We start from the raw sequence: 24104 nt of genomic DNA, 5'->3' as shown, positions 1-24104 counted from the left end.
AAGAACAGACAACCAGGGGAGGGGGGGAAATTAAATAAATAAATAAATCTTAAAAAAAAAAAAAAAAAAAAAGATGTCAATTCTACCCAAATTGATATATAGAGTCAATGCAATCTCAATGAAAATTCCACTAGCATTTTTTTAAAAAATGGAAAACACAATTATCAACTTTATTTGGAAGGGCAAGGGGCCCCGAATAACCAGTAGCATCTTAAAAAGGATGAAGTTAGGAGACTCTTACTTCAGGATTACCTAGATCTACAGTGATTAGAAACAGCATGGTACTGGCATAAAGATAGACACAAACACCAATCGAAACGAATTGATGGTTCAGAAATAGACCCTCACATCTATGGTCAAGTGATTTTTTTTACAAGGCTGTCAAACCCCTCCAGCTGGGGCAGAATAGTCTGTTCAACAAATGGTACTGGGAGAACTACATGTCCATAACCAAAAGAAAGAAAGAGGATCCCTATCTCACACATTACACAAAAATTAACTCAAAATGGATCAAAGACCTAACTATAAAAGCTAGAACTATAAAACTCCTAGAAGAAAATGTAAGGAAACATCTTCAAGATCTGGTGGTAGGTGGTGGATTCTTAAACCTTACACTAAAAGCACAAGGAATGAAAGAAAACATGAATAAATGGGACCTCCTCAAACTAAACTCTTGTGATTCAATGAACTTCATCAAGACAGTGAAAAGGCTGCCCACTCAATGGGAGAAAATATTTGGAAACTACATATTTGATAAGGGTTTGATTTCCATTCTATATAAAGAGATCATACAACTCAAGAATAAAAGCAAGCAATCCAATTTAAAACTGGGCTGGGCATAAGACTCAAATAAACAGTTCTCCAAATACAAATGGCCAAAAAGCACAAAAATGTTCAATATCACTAGCTATTAGGAAAATGCAATCAAAATGAAAATGAGATATTATCTCACACCACACAGAAAAGCCATTATTAAAAAACCTGAAAACAATAAGTGCTGGAGAGATATGGAAAAATAAGAACACTCCTTCAGTGTTGGTGGGAATATAGAATGGTGCAGCCTCTGTGGAAGACAGTTTGGCGATTCCTCAGGAAGCTAAATATAGAACTGCTACATGATCCAGCAATTCCTCTATTAGAAACATACCCAGAAGATGTGAAAACAGTGATGCAAACAGACATTTGCACACTAATGTCCATAGGGGCATTATTCAAAATTGCTAAAAGATGGAAACAACCCAAGAGTCCATCAAGTTATCAATGGGTAAACAAAATGTGGCATATACATATAATAGAATACTATGCTCTTGTAAGAAGAAATGAAATTGGGACACATAAATAACATGGATGACCCTTGAAGACATAATGTTCAGTGAAATAAGCCAAATATAAAGGACAAATATTGCACAGTCTCACAAATATGAAGTAAATTTAAAAATAGTGGTACTTCAGTACTCACCGTTAATTGGTTCTGGGAGGCACAATGAGTACCAAAAATGAAGAGTACCAAACAAATTTTTCCCAAAAGGAATAATGTACATAAATTTAATGTGTTTCCAAACCAAAGACAATGCATATTTTTAAAGCAATATATAAAAAGATAGGGTTTATACCATTACTTTACATGAGAAATAAACTAAAAATTAATAAATATTTCAATTAAATAAAATTAAAACTTCACTTTATCGGTACTGAGAAGAGTCCATGGCCTAAATGAATGGTGGGAGAAGAGGGGTGAGGAGGAGAGGATACGTGAAGTGTTGCTTGGAAGGAGAGTCCCCCTCCAATAGAACATAGGACACTTGCACTTAAGGTGTTGTAGCAGTTTATATGGTTATGAATTCCAAAAAGAGATATTGGATTATGTTTATAATCTGGTCTGTACCTGAGCATGATTGAGTTATGATTAGGGCTTTGATTGGGCCACGTCGTTCGGGTGTTGGCATGGCAAAGGACAGAGTTGACGGTTCTGAATGTTGGAGTTTTGATGGAGTTTGATGCTGAAGCCTTAAGCTGGAGCCCCAGGAAGTAAGCCAACAGAGGAAAGAGAAGCAAGTCCCAGGAAGAAAGGAACATTGAACCCAGAGAGAAGCAAGACCCTAGAAAGGAGGAACCGAGGAAGTCTGAACCCTTGCAGACATTGGCAGCCATCTTGCTCCAACACGTGAAAACAGACTTTGGTAAGGGAAGTAAACTTACACTTTATGGCCTGGTATCCATAAGCTCCTACCCCAAATACCCTTTATAAAAACCAACCAATTTCTGGTATTTTGCATCAGCACCCCTTTGGCTGACTAATACAGGTGTTCTCTCTCTTCTGCCTTTTTTTCAACTTGCACCACAGCACTGACACACTCTTTGTCACCTTCACTAAAAACTTATCTAATGACTGCTTCTGTCTTCTTCTCAGAATTCCTTGAAAGTGTAAAATAAATTCACATTTCTGCTTGTCAGAGCTTTGTCCTGATGATACTTCTTCACAAAGTTTTGAACTTCTGCCCACTTTGCACACATTTCTTTTATCAAGAACTGGGGACATCCTTGCTTACCTCCTCCTCACCTAAATAAATTTCTTCAGCCAGCTTTTGTTGCTTCTTCTGTAGTTCCTGCAGCCTCCTCCGTGCTGAGTTCTTCACCATGTTCCTTCACTAACTCCTCAACATCAGCAGCATCAACCTCTAGACCACGGATTGGCCCAAAGATAACATATCCTACACAGCTGTATCCTCTGTAACATGCAGGCTTGGGGTTAGCCTCAAACCTTTTGAAGCCTCTCTGAGTCACAGCATCTGGCCACAAATTCTTCTATGCTGAATTAATGCTGGTCCTCTTTTTAAAATGATCAAACCAGCTGTGGCTGGCCTTATAAACTTCCCCCCAAGATAAGCATGCACCACTTTTGCTTTTTCACGTATCATGGCTTCTGATATACTGTTGCCTGCTAACTGCTTCTGGTCTACTCAAATTAATAACAGCCTTTTAACTTCCTCAAGTGTTTGGGAATGCTGCTTTGTTACTGCTTAACTTTTCACATCAGCCTTTTTTTAATTGCTTCTTTCCTTTTTTTAAAGGTTTATTTATTCCCCTCCCCGCTTCCTTGTTGTTTTTCACTTGCTGAGTCTGTTCATCTTCCTTGTTTCTTTAGAGGGGACCAGGAGCTGAACCCGGGACCTCCAATGTGGGAGGGAGATGTCTAATCACTTGAGCCACTACCGCTCCCTACTTTGTTGGGTCTCTCATTATGTTTTAACTACCCACATCTCTCTTTTTGTAAAATATATTATTTATTTTTGAAAGATACATATATAGATCACACAAAATGTTACATTAAAAAATATAGGAGAGAGAAGCGGCTGTGGCTCAATCAGTTGGGTTCCTCTCTACATATGGGAGGCCCTGGGTTCACGTCCTAGGGCCTCCTTGTGAAAGCAGGCTCGACCACAAGTGCCATGGAGTGCCGCCTGGCCCGCAAGCACTGCAGAAAGCCAACTTGGCAAGGTGATGCAACAAAAAGGGAGACAAAACAAAAAAAAACCAAAAAAACTCCAGAAGAGCACGCAGCGAATGGACAGAGAGAGCAGACAACAAGCAAGCCACAAGGAGGGGAAGGAAATAAAATAAATACAGACACAGAAGAACATACTGCAAATGGACACGGGGCAGGGGGATTTTGGAGATTCGCATATGCCCCACTACCCACACCCCCCACTTTTCCCACATCAACTTCTTTCATTAGTGTGGTACATTCATTGCATTTGGTGAATACATTTTGGAGCACTGTTACAGAGCATGGATTATGTAGTTCACACTCTTTCCCAGTCCATTCAGTAGGTTATGGCAGGATATATAATGTCCTGCATTTGTCCCTGCACTATCATTCAGGACAATTCCAAGTCCTGAAAATGCCCCCATATTATACCTCTTTTTCCCTCTCCCTGCCTTCAGCCACTCCACTCCTCATGTCTCTTTTGCATCATCTTGTTGCTTCAGCTCACTGTGCCTGCCTGTTGTGTCAGCTTGCTGTCTTCTTTTAGAGGCACGAGGAACCTCTGTTCCCTGCTTTGTTGTTTCCCATTATGTTCTTTTCTTCTTGTGTCTGTTTTGTCAGCTTGCTGTGCCTGCCCTTCATGCCAGCTCACTCTCTTCTTTAGGAGGCACTGGGATCTGAACCAATGACCTCCCATGAAGTGGGCAGGGGCCCAGTCATCTGGGCTACATCTGCTTCCTGATTCTTCTTTATTCTTAATGATGGTGGAGACTGTTTTTCTAGGCATACCATATTCCCTAGCAAGATGAGTAATGGGAATACTGCTCTCATATTTACCTATTATTTCTTTTATTTGCTCAACGGTGGTGCAAAGTAATTTTCTTTTCTGCTCAGTGCTTTCACTGCTCATTTTCTTAGGGCCCATGATGAGAAAAAAATATGTAAAAATATACAAAATGACCACAGAAGCTAAGACCACAACGGAATGTGTATAGGGCAAAAGCTACCATGTGAGTAACACATGACCCTTTGTTTTGACTAAAAAGGGTAGCCAGTCATGAGGCAAGTGACACTGACGAGTGGAGTACCAAACAAATAACGAGTACCGGGACAAAATTTTCGTGATAAAATGGGTTGAGTACCAAATTTGATGAGTTTCAAAGTAGTCAAGTATCAAGGTATAAATGCATGGAGTTAAAGCCTAGATATAGGTTATTAGGAGATAAGTGGAGGGCTGGAAAGGGGTACTGATGCTTAATGTATATGTAAGTTTTAATTAACTTGACTGTAAAAGTGTGGAAAAGAGTTGATGGTAACACATTATAGTGAATAGAACTAATGCCACTCATTAATAAATGTGATTATGGCTGAAAGGGGCAGTCTAGGGATGTAAACGTCAATTGTAAGAAAGCTAGAGAACAATCCGGGGACTGAATAACATAAGTGAACCCAGCGGTTGATGAGAATTGTAGTTAACAAGCACAAATATAAGAATGTTCTTCCATGAACTAGAACAAATGCACATCACTATTGCAAGGTGGTAAGAATGTGGAGAAGCATGGGAAAAATACAATTAATGTAAACTGTGGACTATAGTCAACAGCAAAATAGTAATATTCTTGTTTCAATGCCAAAGATGTACTGTGTTAATAATAGAGGGGTATGGAAAAATACACCAGATGTATGCTATAGACCACAGTTAGTGGTAATAGTCTGATGATATTATCTCATAATTTGTAACAAGATGTTCCATAACAATATAGTGTGTTGGTGGAAGGGTGCTGTATGGGAATTCCACACATGTGCATGATTGTTTTATAAGCTCACAACTTCTCTAATAAAAATAAATAATAATAAAAAAACATACACAGGAAAAAGACTGGAAAGAAACACATCAAAATATTAACAGAAGTTATTGCTGGGTAGTGAAATTATGTGAAAGTTTAATTTTTTCTTATAATGTATTTTTTCTAATTTTAATAACAATAATAGCAGGTAACATTTATTGAGTGCTTAGATACTGAGCTACATGCTTTTAGAGTATTACTACATTTATTTCTCACAGCAATCCTATTTTGCAAATGAAATTAACTGAGGTTTAGGAAGGTGAGATGATTTGCTTAAGGTCATACAGCTACTCAGTGGTGAGGCCAGGAATCAAATCTGGACAGTCTAAATCAAGACAATGCTTGCATTCTTAACCACCACACCAAATTTCTCTTAATGAATGTACATTACTTGGCGGCGGACTTGGCCCAGTGGTTAGGGCGTCCGTCTACCACATGGGAGGTCCGCGGTTCAAACCCCAGGCCTCCCTGACCCGTGTGCAGCTGGCCCATGCACAGTGCTGATGCCCGCAAGGAGTGCCGTGCCACACAGGGGTGTCCCCCGCGTAGGGGAACCCCATGCGCAAGGAGTGCGCCCCGTAGGGAGACCCGCCCAGCGCGAAGGAGAGTGCAGCCTGCCCAGGAATGGTGCCGCACACATGGAGAGCTGACACAAGATGACGCAACAAAAAGAAACACAGATTCCTGTGCTGCTGACAAGAACAGAAGCGGACAAAGAAGACGCAGCAAACAGACACAGAGAACAGACAACTGGGGCGGGGGGGGGGGGGGGAATGGGAGAGAAATAAATAAATAAATAAATCTTAAAGAAAAAAAAGAACATACACTACTTGTATAATAAAATTAACAAAAAAAACCACACCGCCTCTATATTGCAAAACAAACGAAAACCACAAGGCAACATGCTGTGGATAAGATCAGCCATTTCCCTCTAACCAGTCTCCATAAATGAGTAGTTAGCCAGCAACCTCTCAGAAGACGTTTCTCTCTCATTTCACTACACTTACCCTCATAGGACTAAACTCAAACTAATCCTTGTGGCTCTGGTTATGAAGTAATTTCCTTTTTGACAGCTAACAGTCTCACAGTCAAGCATGCAAAGTAGGTGAAGCTGACAATTCCTATTAAGAACAGTAGCTGATATTAATTACATTAGCTGATATAAACAGGTTCACTATTCTCTTGGGAAAAGAGCCATTTATAGACCTGATGTTATGCCTCCTGACCACACCTTGAGAGGCAGGGAGGCAGAAAGGATGACAGTCTCCATGAAGAAAAGGGCCTGAGATGACTTGAAGGCAATCCATTAAGCATTAGCAGAGCTATTCTAACTCTTGTTCGTTCTAATCCATAATTTCTTCAACTGTAAAATAATGATTAAAAAAATGCTTCGTCTGTAAAGTGATGAACGCACAACTATGTGATTATGCAAAATAATACTAATTGTACACTCTGGATGAATTATATGTTTTATTAATACATATCAATAAATGATTTTTTTTGAAAAAAAAAAAAAAAGCTTCTATTGAGGGTTTCTTCTGAGACATAAATGAAATAATGCATGTACCTGACATACAGTAGCTACTGGATAAATGTTAGCTTCCCCTTCCTTTCCTTTCTCGGTCAGCAACAGTTTCAAACTCTATTGGGATATAAGTGACTTGTTGAGCATTCCCCAAAATACCACTGATGAGGGGATCTCACTTCTTAGCAGAGCCCAGAGGGCTAACCTGTGCCTTTATCTTTTGTCTCCTTTGGTCTCACCTGCTCCAGGCAGCTCCGACAGGCCTCCTGGATCAGCTGCTCTGCATCCACTTCTTCCCCAATGTTGTCTCGCACATTTAGCGCTGCCTTCTGGAAGAACTAGGTTGAAGCACAATAGAGGACAGGGTCAGAAATTTTGCCACATTTGTATCAATCTGAAGGGAAGTGAATACAAAACAGAAGCTTTTGGCACATCTCATTCTGCAGCATGTCCATAGTCCATGCTTCAGGCCATGTACTTTTCTCATTTTCTTGTTTCTTTTCTTAAAAAGATTTATTTATTTATTTATTTATTTATTTATTTATTTATTTATTTATTTCTGTGCCACCCCCCCCCCGCCCGGTTGTCTGTTCTCTATTTGCTGCGTCTTCTTTGTCTGCTTCTGTTGTTGTCAGCAGCACTGGGAATCTGTGTTTCTTTTTTGTTGCATCATTTTGTTGTGTCTGCTCTGTGTGGGCGGCGCGATTCTTAGGCAGGTTGTACTTTCTTTTGCGCTGGGTGGCTCTCCTTATGGGGCACACTCCTTGTGCGTGGGGCTCCCCTACGCGGGGGGCACCCCTGTGTAGCACGGCACTCCTTGCGCGCATCAGCACTGCGCATGGGTCAGCTCCACACGGGTCAAGGAGGCCCAAGGTTTGAACTGTGGACCTCCCATGTGGTAGATGGACGCCGTAACCACTGGGCCAAGTCCGCCGCCTATTTTCTTGTTTCTTAATGAACTCTTTCTTCCCTTGCCTACTCTAAAAACAACAACAACAACAAAAAACCACAAAAGGGAAGCAGATGTAGCTCAAGCAATTGGGCTCCCCTCTACCATATGGGAGGCCCTGGGTTCGATTCCCAGGGCTTCCTGGTGAAGGCAAGCTGACCCATGCCATGGAGAACTGGCACAGCACGATGACCCAATAAAGGGAGATGCAGAGGAGAGACAGTGAGAGATGCGAGAGACAGTGAGAGATGCAGCAGACGAGGGAAATGAAGTGGCTCAAGCAATTGCGTGCCTCTCTCCCACACTGGAGGTCGTGGGATTGGTTCTTTCTGGTGCCTCCTAAAGAGAAATATGAGAAGAAAAGACAAGCAGACATGGAAAGAACACACAGTGAATGGACACAGAGAGCAGACAGCGAGGAAAAAACAACAGCGGGTGGGGGGAATTAAAAAAAAATCCCAAAAAACCAAAAGATCCACAAAAAAACAGCTTTTATCCTATTCTCACATAGAAGGGAAAAGCAATTATGAGCACAGTGTTGGGATCTGACAGTGATTCATATCCCACTCTGTAGCATGTCTCACTTCTATTCTCTCTCTCTCTCTTTTTAAAAATATTTATTTTATTTATTCCCGCCCCCCCCCCCCCCCCCGTTTTGCATTTGCTGTATGGTCTCTGTGTCTGTTTGTTGTCATCTTATTGTGTTGTCATCTTGTTGAGTCAGCTAGCTGTCGTGCTCATTTTCTTTAGGAGGCATGGGGAACTGAACCTGGCATCTCCCATGTGGTAGGAGGGAACCCAACTGCTTAAGCCACATCTGCTTTCCTCTATTTCCTCTCTTAAGCATTTAATTATGGAGATGCCCAAAGGATAGTCACTGTAACATAACCATGTAAAAAGTACAAAACTAAAGAATAACCTAAATGTTCATCTATAGGATCTTATGGCATATCTAAACAATAATATATTATGCAACTGTTAAAAATGACAGTAAGGGTGACATAGGAAAATATTTTTGACATGAAAATGTATTCATGATATACTGCCAAATAAAGAAAGCAGGTTATAAAACAGTTTGTTATAGTATGAGCTTATTTATGTAAAACAGCAAAGAGCAAATACATGGGACAAGAGAGCTGTAAAGGTATATACTAAAGTAACAGCAGTGAGATTATAGATGATTGTTTTCTTCTGGATGATTGTTTTCTTCTGTTTATCTAAATTCTCTACATTTTTATAATCTACATGTTTAACTTCTGCAGTAAGAAAAAAAAGAATGCCAGTGCCAGAAGTGAATAAGCCAGGGTAAGCCAAGAAAGACGCAGATGGCAGAAAGCTCTAATTGAATTCTAACCTTGCCCAATCCAAAAGAAATATTAGTGGAATAGGGAGGAGTGAGACTGGGCATGGGACCCAGGACACTGGCAGCCCCAAATGGCTAGGGAAAGAGAAGGAAGACACTTCCTCTTCTGGATAAGAGGAAGCACTTGAACCTGAAACACCCGGAGACAAGATTATGTGAGACCCAAACTGAGGCACCTGGGAAATATTCATAAAAAGAGTGCAAGTTGTATTTCCAAAACAAATAGTTTTTCTGGGGTACAGGAAAATTCTAGGACATGTAAACAATGTTCCTCTTGCGAGAGCAAACTATGGGCATGTACTGTTATTTATTTTATATTTAGCAAGATCAAATGTCTCTGGTGTTAACATCAAACTAAGGAAAGAGGGTGAAAGAATTGGGTTTCAGACCTCAAGAGTTAAGGAGGAAAATTCTTCAGATCAAATTAAATGGAATGATCAGGTGTTTGACTTTAAAACAAAACCTAAAAATTGGAGATTAATGCTGGTGCTCAATATTGATTACTAGTTAAGTGAAAACCAGTTAAAAATACTTTGGATACTTTACAACTAGTTTGGGAGGTGAGCAGTGCAATGAATATGTGGGGTTGGATGTGCCCTACCTCTGGACTCAAGAATGAAATCAGATCATGAACAAGGTATTCTCAAACACTGTTGGTAGAAATGCAAAATGACACAATCTTTCTGGAGGGAAAAAATATGTTTTCCCTTTTATCTACCAATTCCATCTCTAGGAATTTATCCCCCAGAAATACTCTCACAAGTGAACAAAGATGTACATTCAAGGTGTTCACAGTAGCATTGTTTGTAATAAAGAAAAACTATAAACAATCCAAATGTTCTAGGGAATCCATACAAGGGATTATTCTGTAATTATTGCAAGAGAGACTGGTAAATTTATGTATGGACCTAGAAACATGACAAAAACACACTGTTAACTGAAAAAACCAAGTTGCAGAATGGCTGTATAAAATGATCCTAATTTAAAAAAAATAAGCAAACATATACACAAATATATCCAGGAGAATATGTAGTCACTGTTAAGAGATGGTATCTCTGGGAGGTAAGTTTTAGTGACTTTCAGTTTTATTTTTAATATCTGTATTATTTTTCCCAAGTTTCTTATGAAAATTTTCAAACATATAGAAAAGTTGAAAGAATTACTCAATGAACATCCAATACCCACCACTTAAAAGTCTAAAATAAACATTTTGCTATGTTTGCTCTATCACGTATCTATCTATATATCCATCTCTCTATTCACCCACCAATCCATTTTATAATCTGTATTATTAGGTTAAAACATGCTATTTGATAATCAGAAAATACAGAGTAGACTTACTGGTGTTCTCCTATTGAATTATTGTGACTCTAGCAATGGAAGAAATTATATCATTGATGTGGAGGCAGTGGCCACTGGAGTTGCTAAAGGCAGGGAGAGGAAAAAGGAGGTAAGATATAGGGGCATTTTTGGGACTTGGACTTGTCCTGAATGATATTGCAGGGACAGATGCAGGACATTATATATCCTGCCATAACCCACTGAATGGACTGGGAGAAAGTGTAAACTACAACATAAACTATAATCCATGCTCTGCAGCAGGGCTCCAAAATGTATTCATAAAATGCAATGAACATATCACACTAATGAAAGAAGATGTTGATGTGGGAAAAGTGGGGGGTGTGGGGAGTGGTGCATATGGGAACTTCTTCTATTTTTCAATGTGACATTTTATGTGGTCTATGTATCTTTTAAAAATAAATTAAAAATTTATTTAAAAAATCAGAAAACAAATCAATAAAGAGTAGCAATGTCTTGGATGAGACCAACCAATTGTATCTACAAATTACCTATCATAAAAATTTTTTACTTTGGACGAACAGTATGCTTTATTAATAATATGTATTGGGAAGCAGAGTTGGCCCGATGGATAGGGTGTCCACCTACCACATGGGAGGTCCGCAGTTCAAACCCTGGGTCTCCTTGACCCATGTGGAGCTGGCCCATGCACAGCGCTGATGCGCGCAAGGAGTGCCATGCCATGCAGGGGTGTCCCCCGCGTAGGGGAGCCCCATGCATAAGGAGTGTGCCCCGTGAGGAGACTCGCCCAGCGCGAAACAAAGTGCAGCCTGCCCAAGAATGGCTCCACACACACGGAGAGCTGGCACAATAAGATGACGCAACAAAAAGAAATACAGATTCCCGTTGCTGCTGCTAAGGATAGAAGCGGTCACAGAAGAACACACAGTGAATGGACACAGAGAGCAGACAACTGGGGAGCAGGGGGAAGGGAGAGAGAAAAAAAAGGTAATAACGTGTATCAATAAAATTGACTCATTAAAAATTTTTAAAAATTAAAAATTTTTAATTAAAAAAAATTTTTAAAGAAAGTGGGTAGTAGAGAATTTGGGAACATTACTGGAGATATCAGATGAGGGTCAATTGAGAGTGTGAAACTTAGCTGAAGCTGTGATGCAAGTGACTTATTGGTACCCTGTCTGAAATATATATAAGGTTTCATTACAACCTATATGAGAAAGGAGCCCACCGCCACAAATTGTGTTTATCTAACATTTGGCTAGGACAGAATGTTCCTCATCATGTTATCCACTATTGAGAAGCAAGAAGGAAAGGGTTTTTGGGGGCTGAAAATCCCGGAATGAATCCAGCCTATTCTCTTCATAGTGGCTTAGCCTCTTTTATTTCTGCATATGCATATGCAAAGGTGTGAAGTGTGAGGGAAAGCATGGTGAGTTCTGGACAAGCTAAAATTAGTGGTAGAAAAAATCAGGTGGCTGGGGTCCTGAGCACAGTGTACCCATATGTTCCATGTTAAGGAATTTGGATTTTGCCCAGAAGACAACAGGAAGTCACTCAGGGATTTTAAATAGGGAGAGACACTATTGGATTTAGAGATCACTCTGGCAGCTCTTTGGAGGTAGGTTTGCAAGTGGGCAGGAATGCAGGCAGTTAGGGATTATATTATAGAAGAAGTCCAGGTGAGAAACAATGAAGGCCTGAGCCCAGACAGGCATGGGCAGAGAGGCACATCTGACAGATGGTGAAGTAGAAGGCACAGGACTTAACAACTGGATAAGGTAGATGAAAGGGAAGGCAGAGTCCCTGGTTTCTGGTTTCCAGGTGAATGGCGGTACCATTCAAACTGAACACATCTAAAACTTAGGTCCTGATTTCCCCTGCTTGATTCTGTCCTCGTTATCAAGTAAATGGCAATTTCGATGTTTATAACTGCCCAGAGCCAATAACTTGGGAGTCATTTACCTCTTATTCTTTCACCTTGCACATCCAAATCATCAATAAATCCCGTTGCTGCCTTTAAAAATACACACATAATTTGAGTCTTTCCCAACAACTTTACTGCTAACCCCAAGCCACCATCATCTCGTCAGGACTATTCCAATAAGCTGCCTGTGTGGTCCTCTCAGTCTGTTCTCTACACTATAGTCAGAGTGCTCCCTTTAAAATGCTCAGATCACATACTCTGCTCCTCTCCAACGGGCTCTGTTTTACTCAGAATAAAATCCAAAGTCCTTACCATGGCTTAAAAGGTCCTGCATGAGCTGGGCCCCAGGATCTCTCAGCTCATCTCTCCTGCTACTTTCCTTGTTCACTCTGCTCAGCCACACTGGCCAATCACTGCTCAAGCACACTTCTGCCTCAGGACCTGGGCCATTGTTGCCTCTGACAAGACTGCTTCTCACCCAGATACCTGCATGGTTTGCTCTTTCCTCACTTCATTTGGGTCTTTGCTCACATGTCCTCTTAGGAGAGGGCTTTCTTAGCTACAACATATAAAACAGTACCCTTCTTCCCACTAGTCACTCTTTACCCATCCTCCTCTGTCATTCCCTGATATATAGCACTTATTTGTTTAAAGAGAGCAAGGATGTTCTGTTTTGTTCAATGCTCCATCCCCAAAGCCTAGAAGAGTGCCTGGCATTATAGTTGGCACTCAATAAATATTTGTGGAACAAACGAACAAATACAAGAGAAAGAGGTTTAGGAATTAAAATAAAGAGTTCAATTCTGAATATGCTGTGTTTAAAGCATGCATGGAACATTCAGGTAGAGGCATAGAGAAGTTTATTTAGGGGCCCAGAAAAGAATTTTGAATAACAATAATGGTGATATTATTAAAGAAATAATAGGGAAGCGGACTTGGCCCAATGGATAGAGCGTCTGCCTACCACATGGGAGGTCGAGGGTTTAAACCCAGGGCCTCCTGACCCATGTGGTGAGATGGTCCACACACAGTGCTGATGTGCGCAAGGAGTGCCATGCCACACAGGGGTGTCCCTGCGTAGGGGAGCCCCACACACAAGGAGTACACCCCATAAGGAGAGCCACCCAGCACGAAAGAAAGTGCAGCCTGCCCAGGAATGGCACCACACACATGGAGAGCTGACACAATAAGATGATGCAACAAAAAGAAACACAGATTCCCGGTGCCACTGATAACGATAGAAGCGGTTACAGAAGAACACACAGAGAATTGGGGGGGGGAGGGGAAGGGGAGAGAAATATAAAATAAATCTTAAAAAAAGAAAGAAATAATAAAAACACTTGTTAGACATGTATTATGTTCCTGGAACAGTGCTAAGCACATTATACTTAACCATTTCATGCTTACAATAGCTTGGCAAAAGGGGTATTCAAATTACCCCCAAAGAAAGAAAAAACTGCTTGAGGTCCAGAATTAGGAAACTTTAGATATCTGTGCATACTAGATAGAGCCGGGATGATTGCTGAGGGAAATAGGAAGGACTGGGATGTCCATGAGTCTTTCTCCCTGTTAATCTTTTGTCCTCGTGTTCCTCTCACCTTCATATACTTATTAAAGACAGTCTGGATCTCCTCATTGATGCTAGGCTGCAGGACAGCACGGAGGAGGTCCATGGAGATGGCAGGATCTGTGAAACTGCATTCAGGGGAGAGACATGGTCAGGAGGCATGGCCCAAACACATCCTGTTCCAGTCTGCCCAGCTAATTACTGATGCAGGATGGGTGATCAGCAATAACAGACAGGTTTTATTGAGAATTAGATGCATGACTTTATTTTATTCTCATAAAACTCAAGGAAATGAGTATTTTTAACAGTGTTTTAGTAAATACAACATTCATGCAGAAAAGTCCACTTACTCTAACAAATAATTATAAATACCACTGAGATCAAGAACTATAACCAGCATCCCAAGGGCTCATCATGTGTGCTCTCCCTTCCCTGAGGACACTACTAACTCTAATTTATCCTAGGAGGTAATGGGGATTGAACCTGGGATCTTGTACATGGGAAGCAGGCACTCAGCTACTGAGCTACATTCGCTCCCTAACCCTATTTTACTCATGAGAAAACAGAGGCTCAGAGAGATTAAGAGGCTTGTCAGAGCCTGCATTAGAACCCAGCTACATAAAAACCCAGCTTCGGAGCCTGTGATCTTAACCTCTGTGCTTTAGAGCCCTCAAGCACAAGGCCACTGAATGTAAGGGATCTCAGGAACTGATTAATCTACCCTCCTCATTTTGCATAGTTCAGAGGAGGAAGTGGTTTGCTCACAGTCACAAAAAGTTACAGAATCTGAGTCTCCTCTTTCTCTGCCCAGTGCTCTTTCTACTGGCTGTACATCTCTTCTCAGTCGTGTGTAGTGGGGACTCCAGAGCTGCCATTTATGCCAGTGCCTGGGAGGTAAGTCCCCCTGAGGGACAGCCTTACCTTGTTGTCATCTGTGAGCGGCGGCCCCTTCGCTGCACCTGTCGGTGCTTTATCATGATATTCCAAGGATTCTGTGGGAACCAAGGGAGCAGATATCACTGATGTTTCAGGTGGGGTGAAGTTGCCAGGGTGGGAATAGAGTTAAACCTAGATATTCCTGCTTCTCAGATCCCTTCACCACCTCTCCGAATGAAGGGCAGTTGTTGGAAGGCCCTGACAGGGAAGAGGAACTGAGGAAATGTTCCTGTCTCAAAAGTCCCAAGCACTTTTTTTTTTTCTTTCTGGAACGGCAGAAGGGACCCAGCGTTTGCGGAGGGCCTATACTGTGGCAGGTGATGTGCCAGCCTTTATCATCCCATCCCCACAACAAGTCTATGAGACAGCTACTAATCATCTCCATTTTATATTAGAGGAAACCGGACTCTAGGGGTGACAGGACCGATTCGCGTCACCTAGCTAAGAGGGCGACACCAGAATTTGAATTCTGGTCGCCGGGCTGCGAAAACGCCAACTCCCTCGGCAGTATCAGTCTCCGCGTTCTCTCGCCCACGGGCCAGCGTCCCGGGGCCCGAGGCCCTGCCCGGCCCGAGCCCAGGTCGGGCCCTGGCCTCACCGGGGGCGCCCTCACCATGAGAACCAGCTGCCCCGCTGCGCCCGCGTCCCCCTGCTCGGAGCCGCCTCGCTCTGCCCCGACGGGTCCCCGCGGCTGCTCGGCCTCGCCAGTGGCCCCCATGGCTCCTCAGGCCCCCACAGGTTGAGCCAAACTCCGCCACCGGCCGGAAGGTGGCCTTGTGACGTCATTGGAGCGCGCCTCTAGCCAGCCCGGAAGCGCGCCCAGGCGAGTGGCGTAGTTGCCATAGGAACGAACCGCCGCATCTCGCCCGACTGCGGGATACAGAGAAGCCTGTGTGCTTGGAGAGGCGGAAGCTTCTCTGGCGAGGGCGCTGCGCTCGGGAGTGGACAGTGGATCGCTAGCAGCTTATGCGGGATGTTCAGTCAAGGGCCGTTTTCCTGCTGGGCTAAAGCCGGTGGATAAGTGCGGGATAGGAGGAGGGGAGCAGATTTCCATGGGCTGGGGTTAGGGAGTGAAGGGGAGTATTTTGTATGGCAGTGCCTGCAGTCCAGTTTCGAAAACCGTAAATTTGAATATGCCCTGCGCTCAGCCCCCAGAATTGTGGGGGATGGGGGTGGACTAGGGAGGGGAGCACAACACTCAACAAGACAGGTCTGACCCATGCCATCCCAAACACACACCCACCGGATCTCTCTAGGCTTGAGAGATCTCAAGGTATCAGAATGAAGTTTGGGTTTTGACTTGTGGACTCTGCCGCCCCCCCTCGTTCCAGGGTGCTGGGTTTTTTCCCCCGGAGACTGATAATTCTGGAATGGGTTGGGGATGCAGAAATTTAACTGCTGTAGAGTTGCATCTACCCCAGAGCTAAGACATCCCTTAATAGATTTGGATTGATTCATAGGTGGTAGAGGAAGTTCCTCTTACTAGCGCAGAATAGGGAATAATAAAAAGTGCATGAGTTTTGCAATTAGAAAAATCTGAGTTCAAATCCAGTATGGTATAGTGGTTAAGAAAAGTGGCTATGGAATTGGACTACCTGCTTTTGTTCTCCCATTTACTAGCTGTGACCTTTTTGTGCCTCAGTTTCCCCATCTTTGAACGGATATAGTAGTACCTAGCCCATAGGGATGCAATAAAGATTTCACGAATTCATTCATAGAAAGTGCTTAAAACTGTCGCACAAATAAACCCTAAAACAATGCTATCTTGTTACTGTTATTAAATTCTGGTACTACTGCTGACTAGCTACTTGACTTTGGGTGTTTTGTTTGCTTGTTTGTTTTATTTTTTCCCAATCTCTTTGAACTAGTTTTGTTACCTCTAAGATTATTGCGAGGATTAAAATAATAAGTAATGTACATAAAGCACACATTAGTTCATCAACAACTAATATTAATGTTTGAACATTTGGAGTATATCCATGCTTCAACATCAGCTTTATAATGATAAAGCAACTTCCTGGCACCAAACTCTGGTCCTATTAAGGAGATTTTAACCTTGTGCCTTGAATGTCCTTGAATGTCTGCCGTTTAACCCTGTGATGCAGGAGGTCAAACCTGGGGAGGTTGACTTTTTTTATTAAGATTTATTTTATTTATCTCCTGCTTCGTTGTTTGTGCTCACTGTTTGCTTTCTGTGTCCATTTGCTGTGTGCTGTCTGTGTCTGCTCATCCTCTCTTTAGGAGGAACTGGTAACTCAATTGCTTGAGTCACCTCTGCTCCCTGCTTGTGTCTCTTACCGTGTTTCCTCACTGCATTATCTTGTTGAGTCATGTTGTTGCATCACCTTGCATGCCTGCCCTTCGTGTCAGCTAGCTGTCTTACTCATCTTTAGGAGGCACACTGGGAATCGAACCTGTGGCCTCCCATGTGGTAGGCAGATTCCCAATTGCTTGAGCCACATCAGCTTTCCCATGTGTTTTGATATTCGAAAGAATCCACTTGGGAGGCCAGCAGGAGTAGTCATGCCTTTAATACTCACAGAACCTGATGGCGACTGGTGGGGAGATACCGCACCACCCCTTGGGGAGCATGAGATTATAAAGCCATTACAACTGGAGGGGGACAAGTTAGTGCATATTTCAGAAGTTAAAGTTTAAAGCTTTGCATAGGTGCCAGGTTTCGGGAACATGTTAACTACATCCTTTGTTTAAGGTTCAGGTTGCTGGCCAGTTCAACCTGTTCCTTCTGTTTATTTGCCAAACAAGAAGGAGGAGGGGAAAGGGTATTCATTAACCTTTCAAGCCCCAATAGGGCTCAGCAGTGCCTATGGGCACTGGGTATCGTGGCTGACCAAAGCCATGGGCAGGACAGTTTAAGAAAAATAAAGAGAAATAGAGGAAGAAGAGAAAAAGAAAGGGGGTATATATAGTCAAGAGTATTCAGGAGGGAAAGCGGACTTGGCCCAATGGATAGAGCGTCCGCCTACCACATGGGAGGTCCGCAGTTCAAACCCTGGGCCTCCTTGACCCGTGTGGAGCTGGCCCATGCACAGTGCTGATGCGTGCAGGGAGTGCCCTGTCATGCAGGGGTGCCCCCACTAGGGGAGCCCCACGCGCAAGGAGTGCACCCCGTAAGGAGAGCAGCCCAGTGCCAAAGAAAGTGCAGCCTGCCCAAGAATGGCACCGCACACACAGAGAGCTGACATAACAAGATGAGGCAACAAAAAGAAACACAGATTCCCGGTGCCGCTGATAAGGATAGAAGCAGTCACAGAAGAACACACAGCAAATGGACACAGAGAGCAGACAACTGAGGGGTGGGGGAAGGGGAGAGAAGTAAATAAAAATAAATAAATCTTAAAAAGGAAGTATTCAGGTAAGAGCAACTCTTCTCTTAGGTTCTGCCAACTAGCCTTCATACAGTCCAAGACTTGCTTCTGTGGGCTGGAGGGACCAAGATGTAGGTTTTCAGTGTAGGCATTTGTAGTTGAGCAGAATAAAGTCAAATGAGATTCTGTAGTTTTTGGTGTTTTCTAAGTAGCCTGTTCTGTTCTCTGTTTTCCAGATTGCTAAGATGATTAGAAATCACAATGTGTTTTATTTGCTTTTGGTTCTTATTAAGTTGCATATCTAGTGCTTTTCTGTCTTTTCAGCTGCAGACGTGTCCTTCCAAAGTCCTTTAGGCTCTCTTTGATCCTTTATATGATGGCCATCTTTCCATTTCTCCATCTACTCACTAGGTTCCTCATGTTTGTCCAGTAGTGTTGTGTATATTGATTTGCAGAGTTTGATCACTGCCATCACATGTGCCCTTTGTAGTGTCAGGAATTTTCCCACACACCAGCAACCAATCTCTTTTCTTCCTGCCAGGAGAAGATCCTTGAGGATATGTTGTGAAAGGGAGGACTGGGCTGAGTACAGGGCTGTGTCCTAGTCCTTCCCCTCCGTTAGTTGATCTGACTTGAAGTGAGCTCTCATCTCAACTCTCAGCATCATCATGAAGTTGAACTGCCTCTTTCTCCTGAAGGCACTTCTTGCTCTTTGCTCCCTGGCATCCTGGCTAACTGCAGAAGAGCATGGTAAGCTGTCATTTGGGATCTCTGGCTAACAGTAACAGAAACTGACTAGAGGAGAAGTCATCCCTTGCCTCCCCACAGAGCTATGTTCCTCATTTGTGGAGATGGTCATCTCTGTATACAGGACTGCACGAGTAGATTTTTGGGGCAGCCAGTGTAGGTCTTCCTGGCTTTCTTTTCTCTCTCTGGTTAGGGAAATAAGACTTCTAACAGGAGTTTCTAGCAGTTCTTGAAACTCCCAAGAGCTCCCTAAGAACAGGGTCACCCCAAATTTTCTCTATCTTCAGGAGGAAGAAAGTGGTTGCAGAGTATTTTGGGAAGGAAAGTTTGGAGAGGCCGAAAGTCCTTGAAGTACTCTCCATTTCTTGAGCCCTGGTCAGTTACCCCATTCTTACATGATTATCTTTTTCAGTGAAAGAGGGAGAATGCCCTCCTGATAAGAACCCATGCAAAGAGCTGTGCCAAAGGGATGAATTTTGTCCGGCTGGGCAGAAGTGCTGCAGCACAGGCTGTGGTCGGGTCTGCCGAGAAGATATTCCTAAGGGTATGTTGGCATGAGGGGCAAAAGCCTAGCATGCTCTCTAAGCTCACTTCTGGGATAGATAGAATCAGAGAGCTTTCTACTTCCTAGATTGGCTTTTGAAACTAGCTTGCCTAGAATGCCTCTTCTTCCCCCCTTTTGGGATCCCCTCTTAAATCAGTGTCCCTAGTTCTTTACCTTAGGAAAGAATGAACCACTGATTATCCCTGTCTTTTACTTTGGACGCAGGGTTCCTGTGAAGGCTGGAGTGCATAGCTGAGAAGGAAAATCTGTTTAAGATAATCATTATGAGGATAGACCCTAGAGCCAGCAGACCCTTTAAAGCCTTAAATAGCTTTAAATATATGTATTTATTTATTCTCCTGTACTTAGTTGTTAGTGCTTGCTATGTCTGTTCATTGTGTGCTCGTCCCTTTTTTGGAGTCACCAGAACCGAACCCGGGACCTCCCATGTGGGAGGGAGGCACCCAATTGCTTGAGCCACATCTTCTCCCTGCTTTGTTGTGTCTCTCATTGTGTTTTCCTCCTTGTGTCTCTTTGTTGCATCATCCTGTTGCATCAGGTTGCTGAGCCAGCCTGTCACCTTAGCTCACTGTTTTGCCTGTCCTCTTTAGGAAGCACGGGAACTGAACCCAGGACCTCCCATGTGGTAGGCGGGAGCTCAATCACTTGAGCCACATCTGCTTCCCTTAAATAGCTTTTTATTAAAAGAATTTATTGAAGTATATTATCATACATAAATAATAAGTATATAGTAATAGTGAATTTACAAAGCAAATATAACATTATACAGGGCTCTCATACTTCACCCTTCCTACCAATAATACCTTGCTTTTGTCATGAAACATTTTAAACTAATGATTAGAGAACATTCTCAAATTATTACTACCGACCAAAGTATCTTACATTTGGTGTATTTTCCCCCCAACCCACACTATTTTTCTTATATCATTTATATATGAACATATATAAACAATTGTATAGTAAAAGTTGTGAACTTGCAAAGCAAACATGCATAACATCATACAGGGGTCCCATACATCAACCATCCACTAACACCTTGCATTGTTGTGAGGCATTTGTTACAAATGATGAAAATATCATGAAAATCTTACTACTAACTACAGTCCTTAGCTTACATTTGGTGCATTTTCCTCCCAACTCAACCTATTATTATTTTTAAAAAATATTTTTATGACAGAAGTAGTAAACTTACAAAACAATCACACACATGTGAAGAATTCCCATACAACACCCCTCTATCAACACACCACACCATCGTGGAATGTTTGTTACAGATTGTGAGATAATATCATCAGACTATTACCAGATCCATGGTGTACATTTGGCACACTTTTTCCATACTCCCCCTTTATCAGCACGGTACATCTTTGGCATAGATGCATGAATATTACATTATTACTGTTAAGCACAGTCCATAGGTCACCCGGTTGTATTTTTCCCGTGTTTCTCCACATTCCCACGACCCTGCAATAGTGATGTACATCTGTTCTGGGTCACGAAAGACACTCTTGCATTTGTATCATCAACCACAATTCTCATCCAACTCTGGGTGTACTGTGTTAATCAGTCCCTAGATTATTCTCTAGCTTTCTTTCAATTGGCATTTACATCCCTAGACTACCCTATTCAGCCACATTTCAATTTATAAACCGGTTGTTACTATAATGTGTTTCCATCAACTCTATACATTTCCATATTTTTACAATAAAGTTAATTAAAACTTCTTTATACATTAAACATCAGTAGTCCATTTCAGTCCTCCTCTTATCTCCTTTAAGAATCCACCACCTACCACCATGTCTTGAAGATATTTTCCTACATTTTCTTCTAGAAGCTTTATGGTTTTTGCTTTTACATTTAGGTTTTTGATCCATTTTGAGTTAATTTTTGTATAAGATGTGAGATAGGGGTCTTTCCTTCTTTTGGCTATGGATATTCTGTTATCTCAGTATCACTTGTTGAACTGACTGTTACCTGAGCTGGGGGGCAGGTGAGGGGAGGTTTGACAGACTTGTCAAAAATGTCTTGACCACAGATGTGAGGGTCTGTTCCTGAACCATCAATTTGGTTCCATTGGTCTATGTGCTTGTCTTTAGGACAGTACTGTGCTTTTTTTTTTTTTTTTTTTTTTTTTTTTACCACTGTAGCTAGGTTATATGGTTTACAGTCCAGAAGTGAGAGTCCTCCAACTTTGTTCTTCCTTTTTAAGATGTTTCTGGCTATTTGGGGCCCCTTTCCCTTCCAAATTAATTCAATAACCATGTTTTCCATTTATTTTAATCGGAATTTTAATGGAATTTTAATCGGAATTGCATAGAATCTGTTTATCAATTTGGGTAAAATTGATGCCTTAATGATATTGTCTTTCAATCTCTGAGCATGGAATGTTCTTCCAATTATTTAGGTCTTTTTTGATTTCTTTTAACAATGACTTGAGTTTTCTGAATACAAGTGCTTTACATCATTGGTTAAGGTTATTCCTAAATATTTGATTCTTTTAGTTGCTATTGTAAATGGAATTCTTTTTTCCTGACTTCTTCCTCAGATTGTTCATTACTAGTGTCTTTTAAAGTCTATTTAATCTAATGTAAGTGTAGCTACTCAAGTTTTTATTGTTGTTATTGGTTACTGCATGTATGGAATATCTTTTTCCAGCCTTTCACTTTCAATATATTGATATCCTTGGGTCTACAGTGAGTCTCTTGCAGACAGCATATAGATAGCTCATATTTTCTTATCCATTCTGCCAGTCTGTGTCTTTTGATTGGGGAATTTAATCCACTAACATTCAATGTTATTACTTAAAGGTAGTTCTTTTTTTTTTCCAAAGATTTATTTATTTATTTATTTATTTATTTATTTATTTATTTATTTATTTATTTATTTATTTATTCCCCCCTCCTCCCCACCCTGGTTGTCTGTTTTCTGTGTCTCTTTGCTGTGTCTTCTTTGTCTGCTTCTATTGTTGTCAGCTGCAGGGGAATCTGTGTTTCTTTTTGTTGTGTCATCTTGTGTCAGCTCTCCATGTGGGCAGTGCCATTCTTAGGCAGGCTGCACTTTCTTTCATGCTGGGTGGCTCTCCTTAAAGGGTGCACTCCTTGCACGTGGGGCTCCCCTACGTGGAGGACACCTCTGAGTGGCACGGCACTCCTTGCACGCATCAGCACTGCACATGGGCAAGCTCCACATGGGTCAAGGAGGCCTGGGGTTTGAACCATAGACCTCCCATGTGGTAGACAGATGCCCTAACCACTGGGCCAAGTCTGCTTCCCTAAAGGCAGTTCTTATTTCACCCATTTTGACCTTTGGGTTTTATCTGTCATATTTTATTTTCACCACTCTTTTGAGACTTTTAGTTTCTTTTACTGATATAATCTTCATTTCTAGAGTCTTCTAAGCCTCTCTCTTTTCTTTTCAGACTGTCGTATACCCTTTAGTATTGCCTGCAAAGCCTGTCTCTTGGTTACGAACTCTCTCAGTTTCTGTTTATCTGTGAATATTCTAAACTCACCCTCATTTTTTAAAGACAATCTTGCTGGATATAAGATTCTTGGCTGGAAGTTTTTCTCTTGCAATATCTTAAATATGTCAAACCAGTGTCTTCTTGCTTCCATGATTTCTGATGAGAAATTGGCACTTAATCTTATTGGGTATTCCTTATATATTATGCATTGCTTTTCTCTTGCTGCTCTCAGAATTCTCTCTTTGCTTTGGCATTTGACATTCTGATTAGTATGTGTCTTGGAGTTGGTCTATTTGGATTTATTTAGATGGGAGTATGTTGTACTTCTTGGACATGGATATCCATGTCCTTCAATATGGTTGGGAAATTTTCTACCCTTATTTCTTCAAATATTCCTTCTGCTTCTTTTTCCTTCTCTTCTCCTTCTGGGACACCCGTGACACGTATGTTTGCACATCTCTTGCTGTCATTTAGTTCCCCAAGACCTTGTTCAATTTTTTCCATTCTTTTCTTCATCTGTTCTTTTGTATGTTGTATGTTTTGTATGTTGTATGTTTAGCAGGCCATTTCTTCAAGTTTACCAATCCTTTCTTGTGCCCTTTCAAATATGCTATTATATGATTCAGTGTATTAATTTATTTAAAAATTTTTATTTAATTGTCTTTTTTAAAAAAGATGCATAAATCACAAAAAAATGTTACATTAAAAAATATGAGGTTCCCATATACCACCCCCCCACTCCTTCCACAGCAACAACCTCTTTCATCATTGTGGCACATTCATTGCATTTGGTGAATACTTTTTTAAAAAGATTTATTTATTTATTTATTTCTTCCCCCCTCCCTGGTTGTCTGTTCTCTGTGTCTATTTGCTGTGTCTTTCTTCTTTGTCTGCTTCTGCTGTTGTCAGCGGCACGGGAATCTGTGTTTCTTTTTGTTGCATCATCTTGTTGTGTCTTCTCTCTGTGTGGGTGGCACCATTCTTAGGCAGGCTGCACTTTCATGCTGGGTGGCTCTCCTTATGGGGCGCACTCCTTGCGCGTGGGGCTCCGCGGGGGACACCCCTACGTGGCAGGGCACTCC

At 41.8% G+C, this 24104-nt stretch overlaps 2 protein-coding genes across 5 annotated transcripts in view; one reads left to right on the top strand and one right to left on the bottom strand.

The window, feature by feature from the left end:
* Window positions 1-15701, bottom strand: part of DNTTIP1 (deoxynucleotidyltransferase terminal interacting protein 1) — a 35713-nt gene extending 20012 nt beyond the window's left edge. Inside the window, exons 1-4 of the mRNA XM_058287145.1 lie at window positions 15532-15701; window positions 14904-14974; window positions 14014-14110; window positions 7099-7197 (exon numbers count right to left, since the gene is read on the bottom strand). Coding sequence (XP_058143128.1) covers window positions 7099-7197; window positions 14014-14110; window positions 14904-14974; window positions 15532-15636 — 372 coding nt within the window. The 5' untranslated portion in view covers window positions 15637-15701. The remainder of the gene's footprint in view (window positions 1-7098; window positions 7198-14013; window positions 14111-14903; window positions 14975-15531) is intronic.
* Window positions 15702-15796: 95 nt separating this feature from the next.
* Window positions 15797-24104, top strand: part of WFDC3 (WAP four-disulfide core domain 3) — a 43141-nt gene continuing 34833 nt past the window's right edge. For 2 of the 4 annotated variants that reach the window (XM_004469854.3, XM_058287143.1), the window contains exons 1-3: window positions 15797-15931; window positions 18789-18997; window positions 19407-19538. In XM_004469854.3, the coding sequence (XP_004469911.1) occupies window positions 18916-18997; window positions 19407-19538 (214 nt within the window). In that variant the 5' untranslated portion in view covers window positions 15797-15931; window positions 18789-18915. Of the gene's footprint in view, window positions 15932-18499; window positions 18998-19406; window positions 19539-24104 lie in introns of those variants that run through there. The other 2 variants (XM_004469855.3, XM_004469852.3) reach the window with 2 other exon arrangements.

The sequence above is a fragment of the Dasypus novemcinctus genome, chromosome 24, assembly GCF_030445035.2.
Source record: "Dasypus novemcinctus isolate mDasNov1 chromosome 24, mDasNov1.1.hap2, whole genome shotgun sequence".
Lineage (NCBI taxonomy): Eukaryota > Metazoa > Chordata > Mammalia > Cingulata > Dasypodidae > Dasypus > Dasypus novemcinctus.
This window is presented reverse-complemented; position numbering and strand designations above follow the sequence as displayed.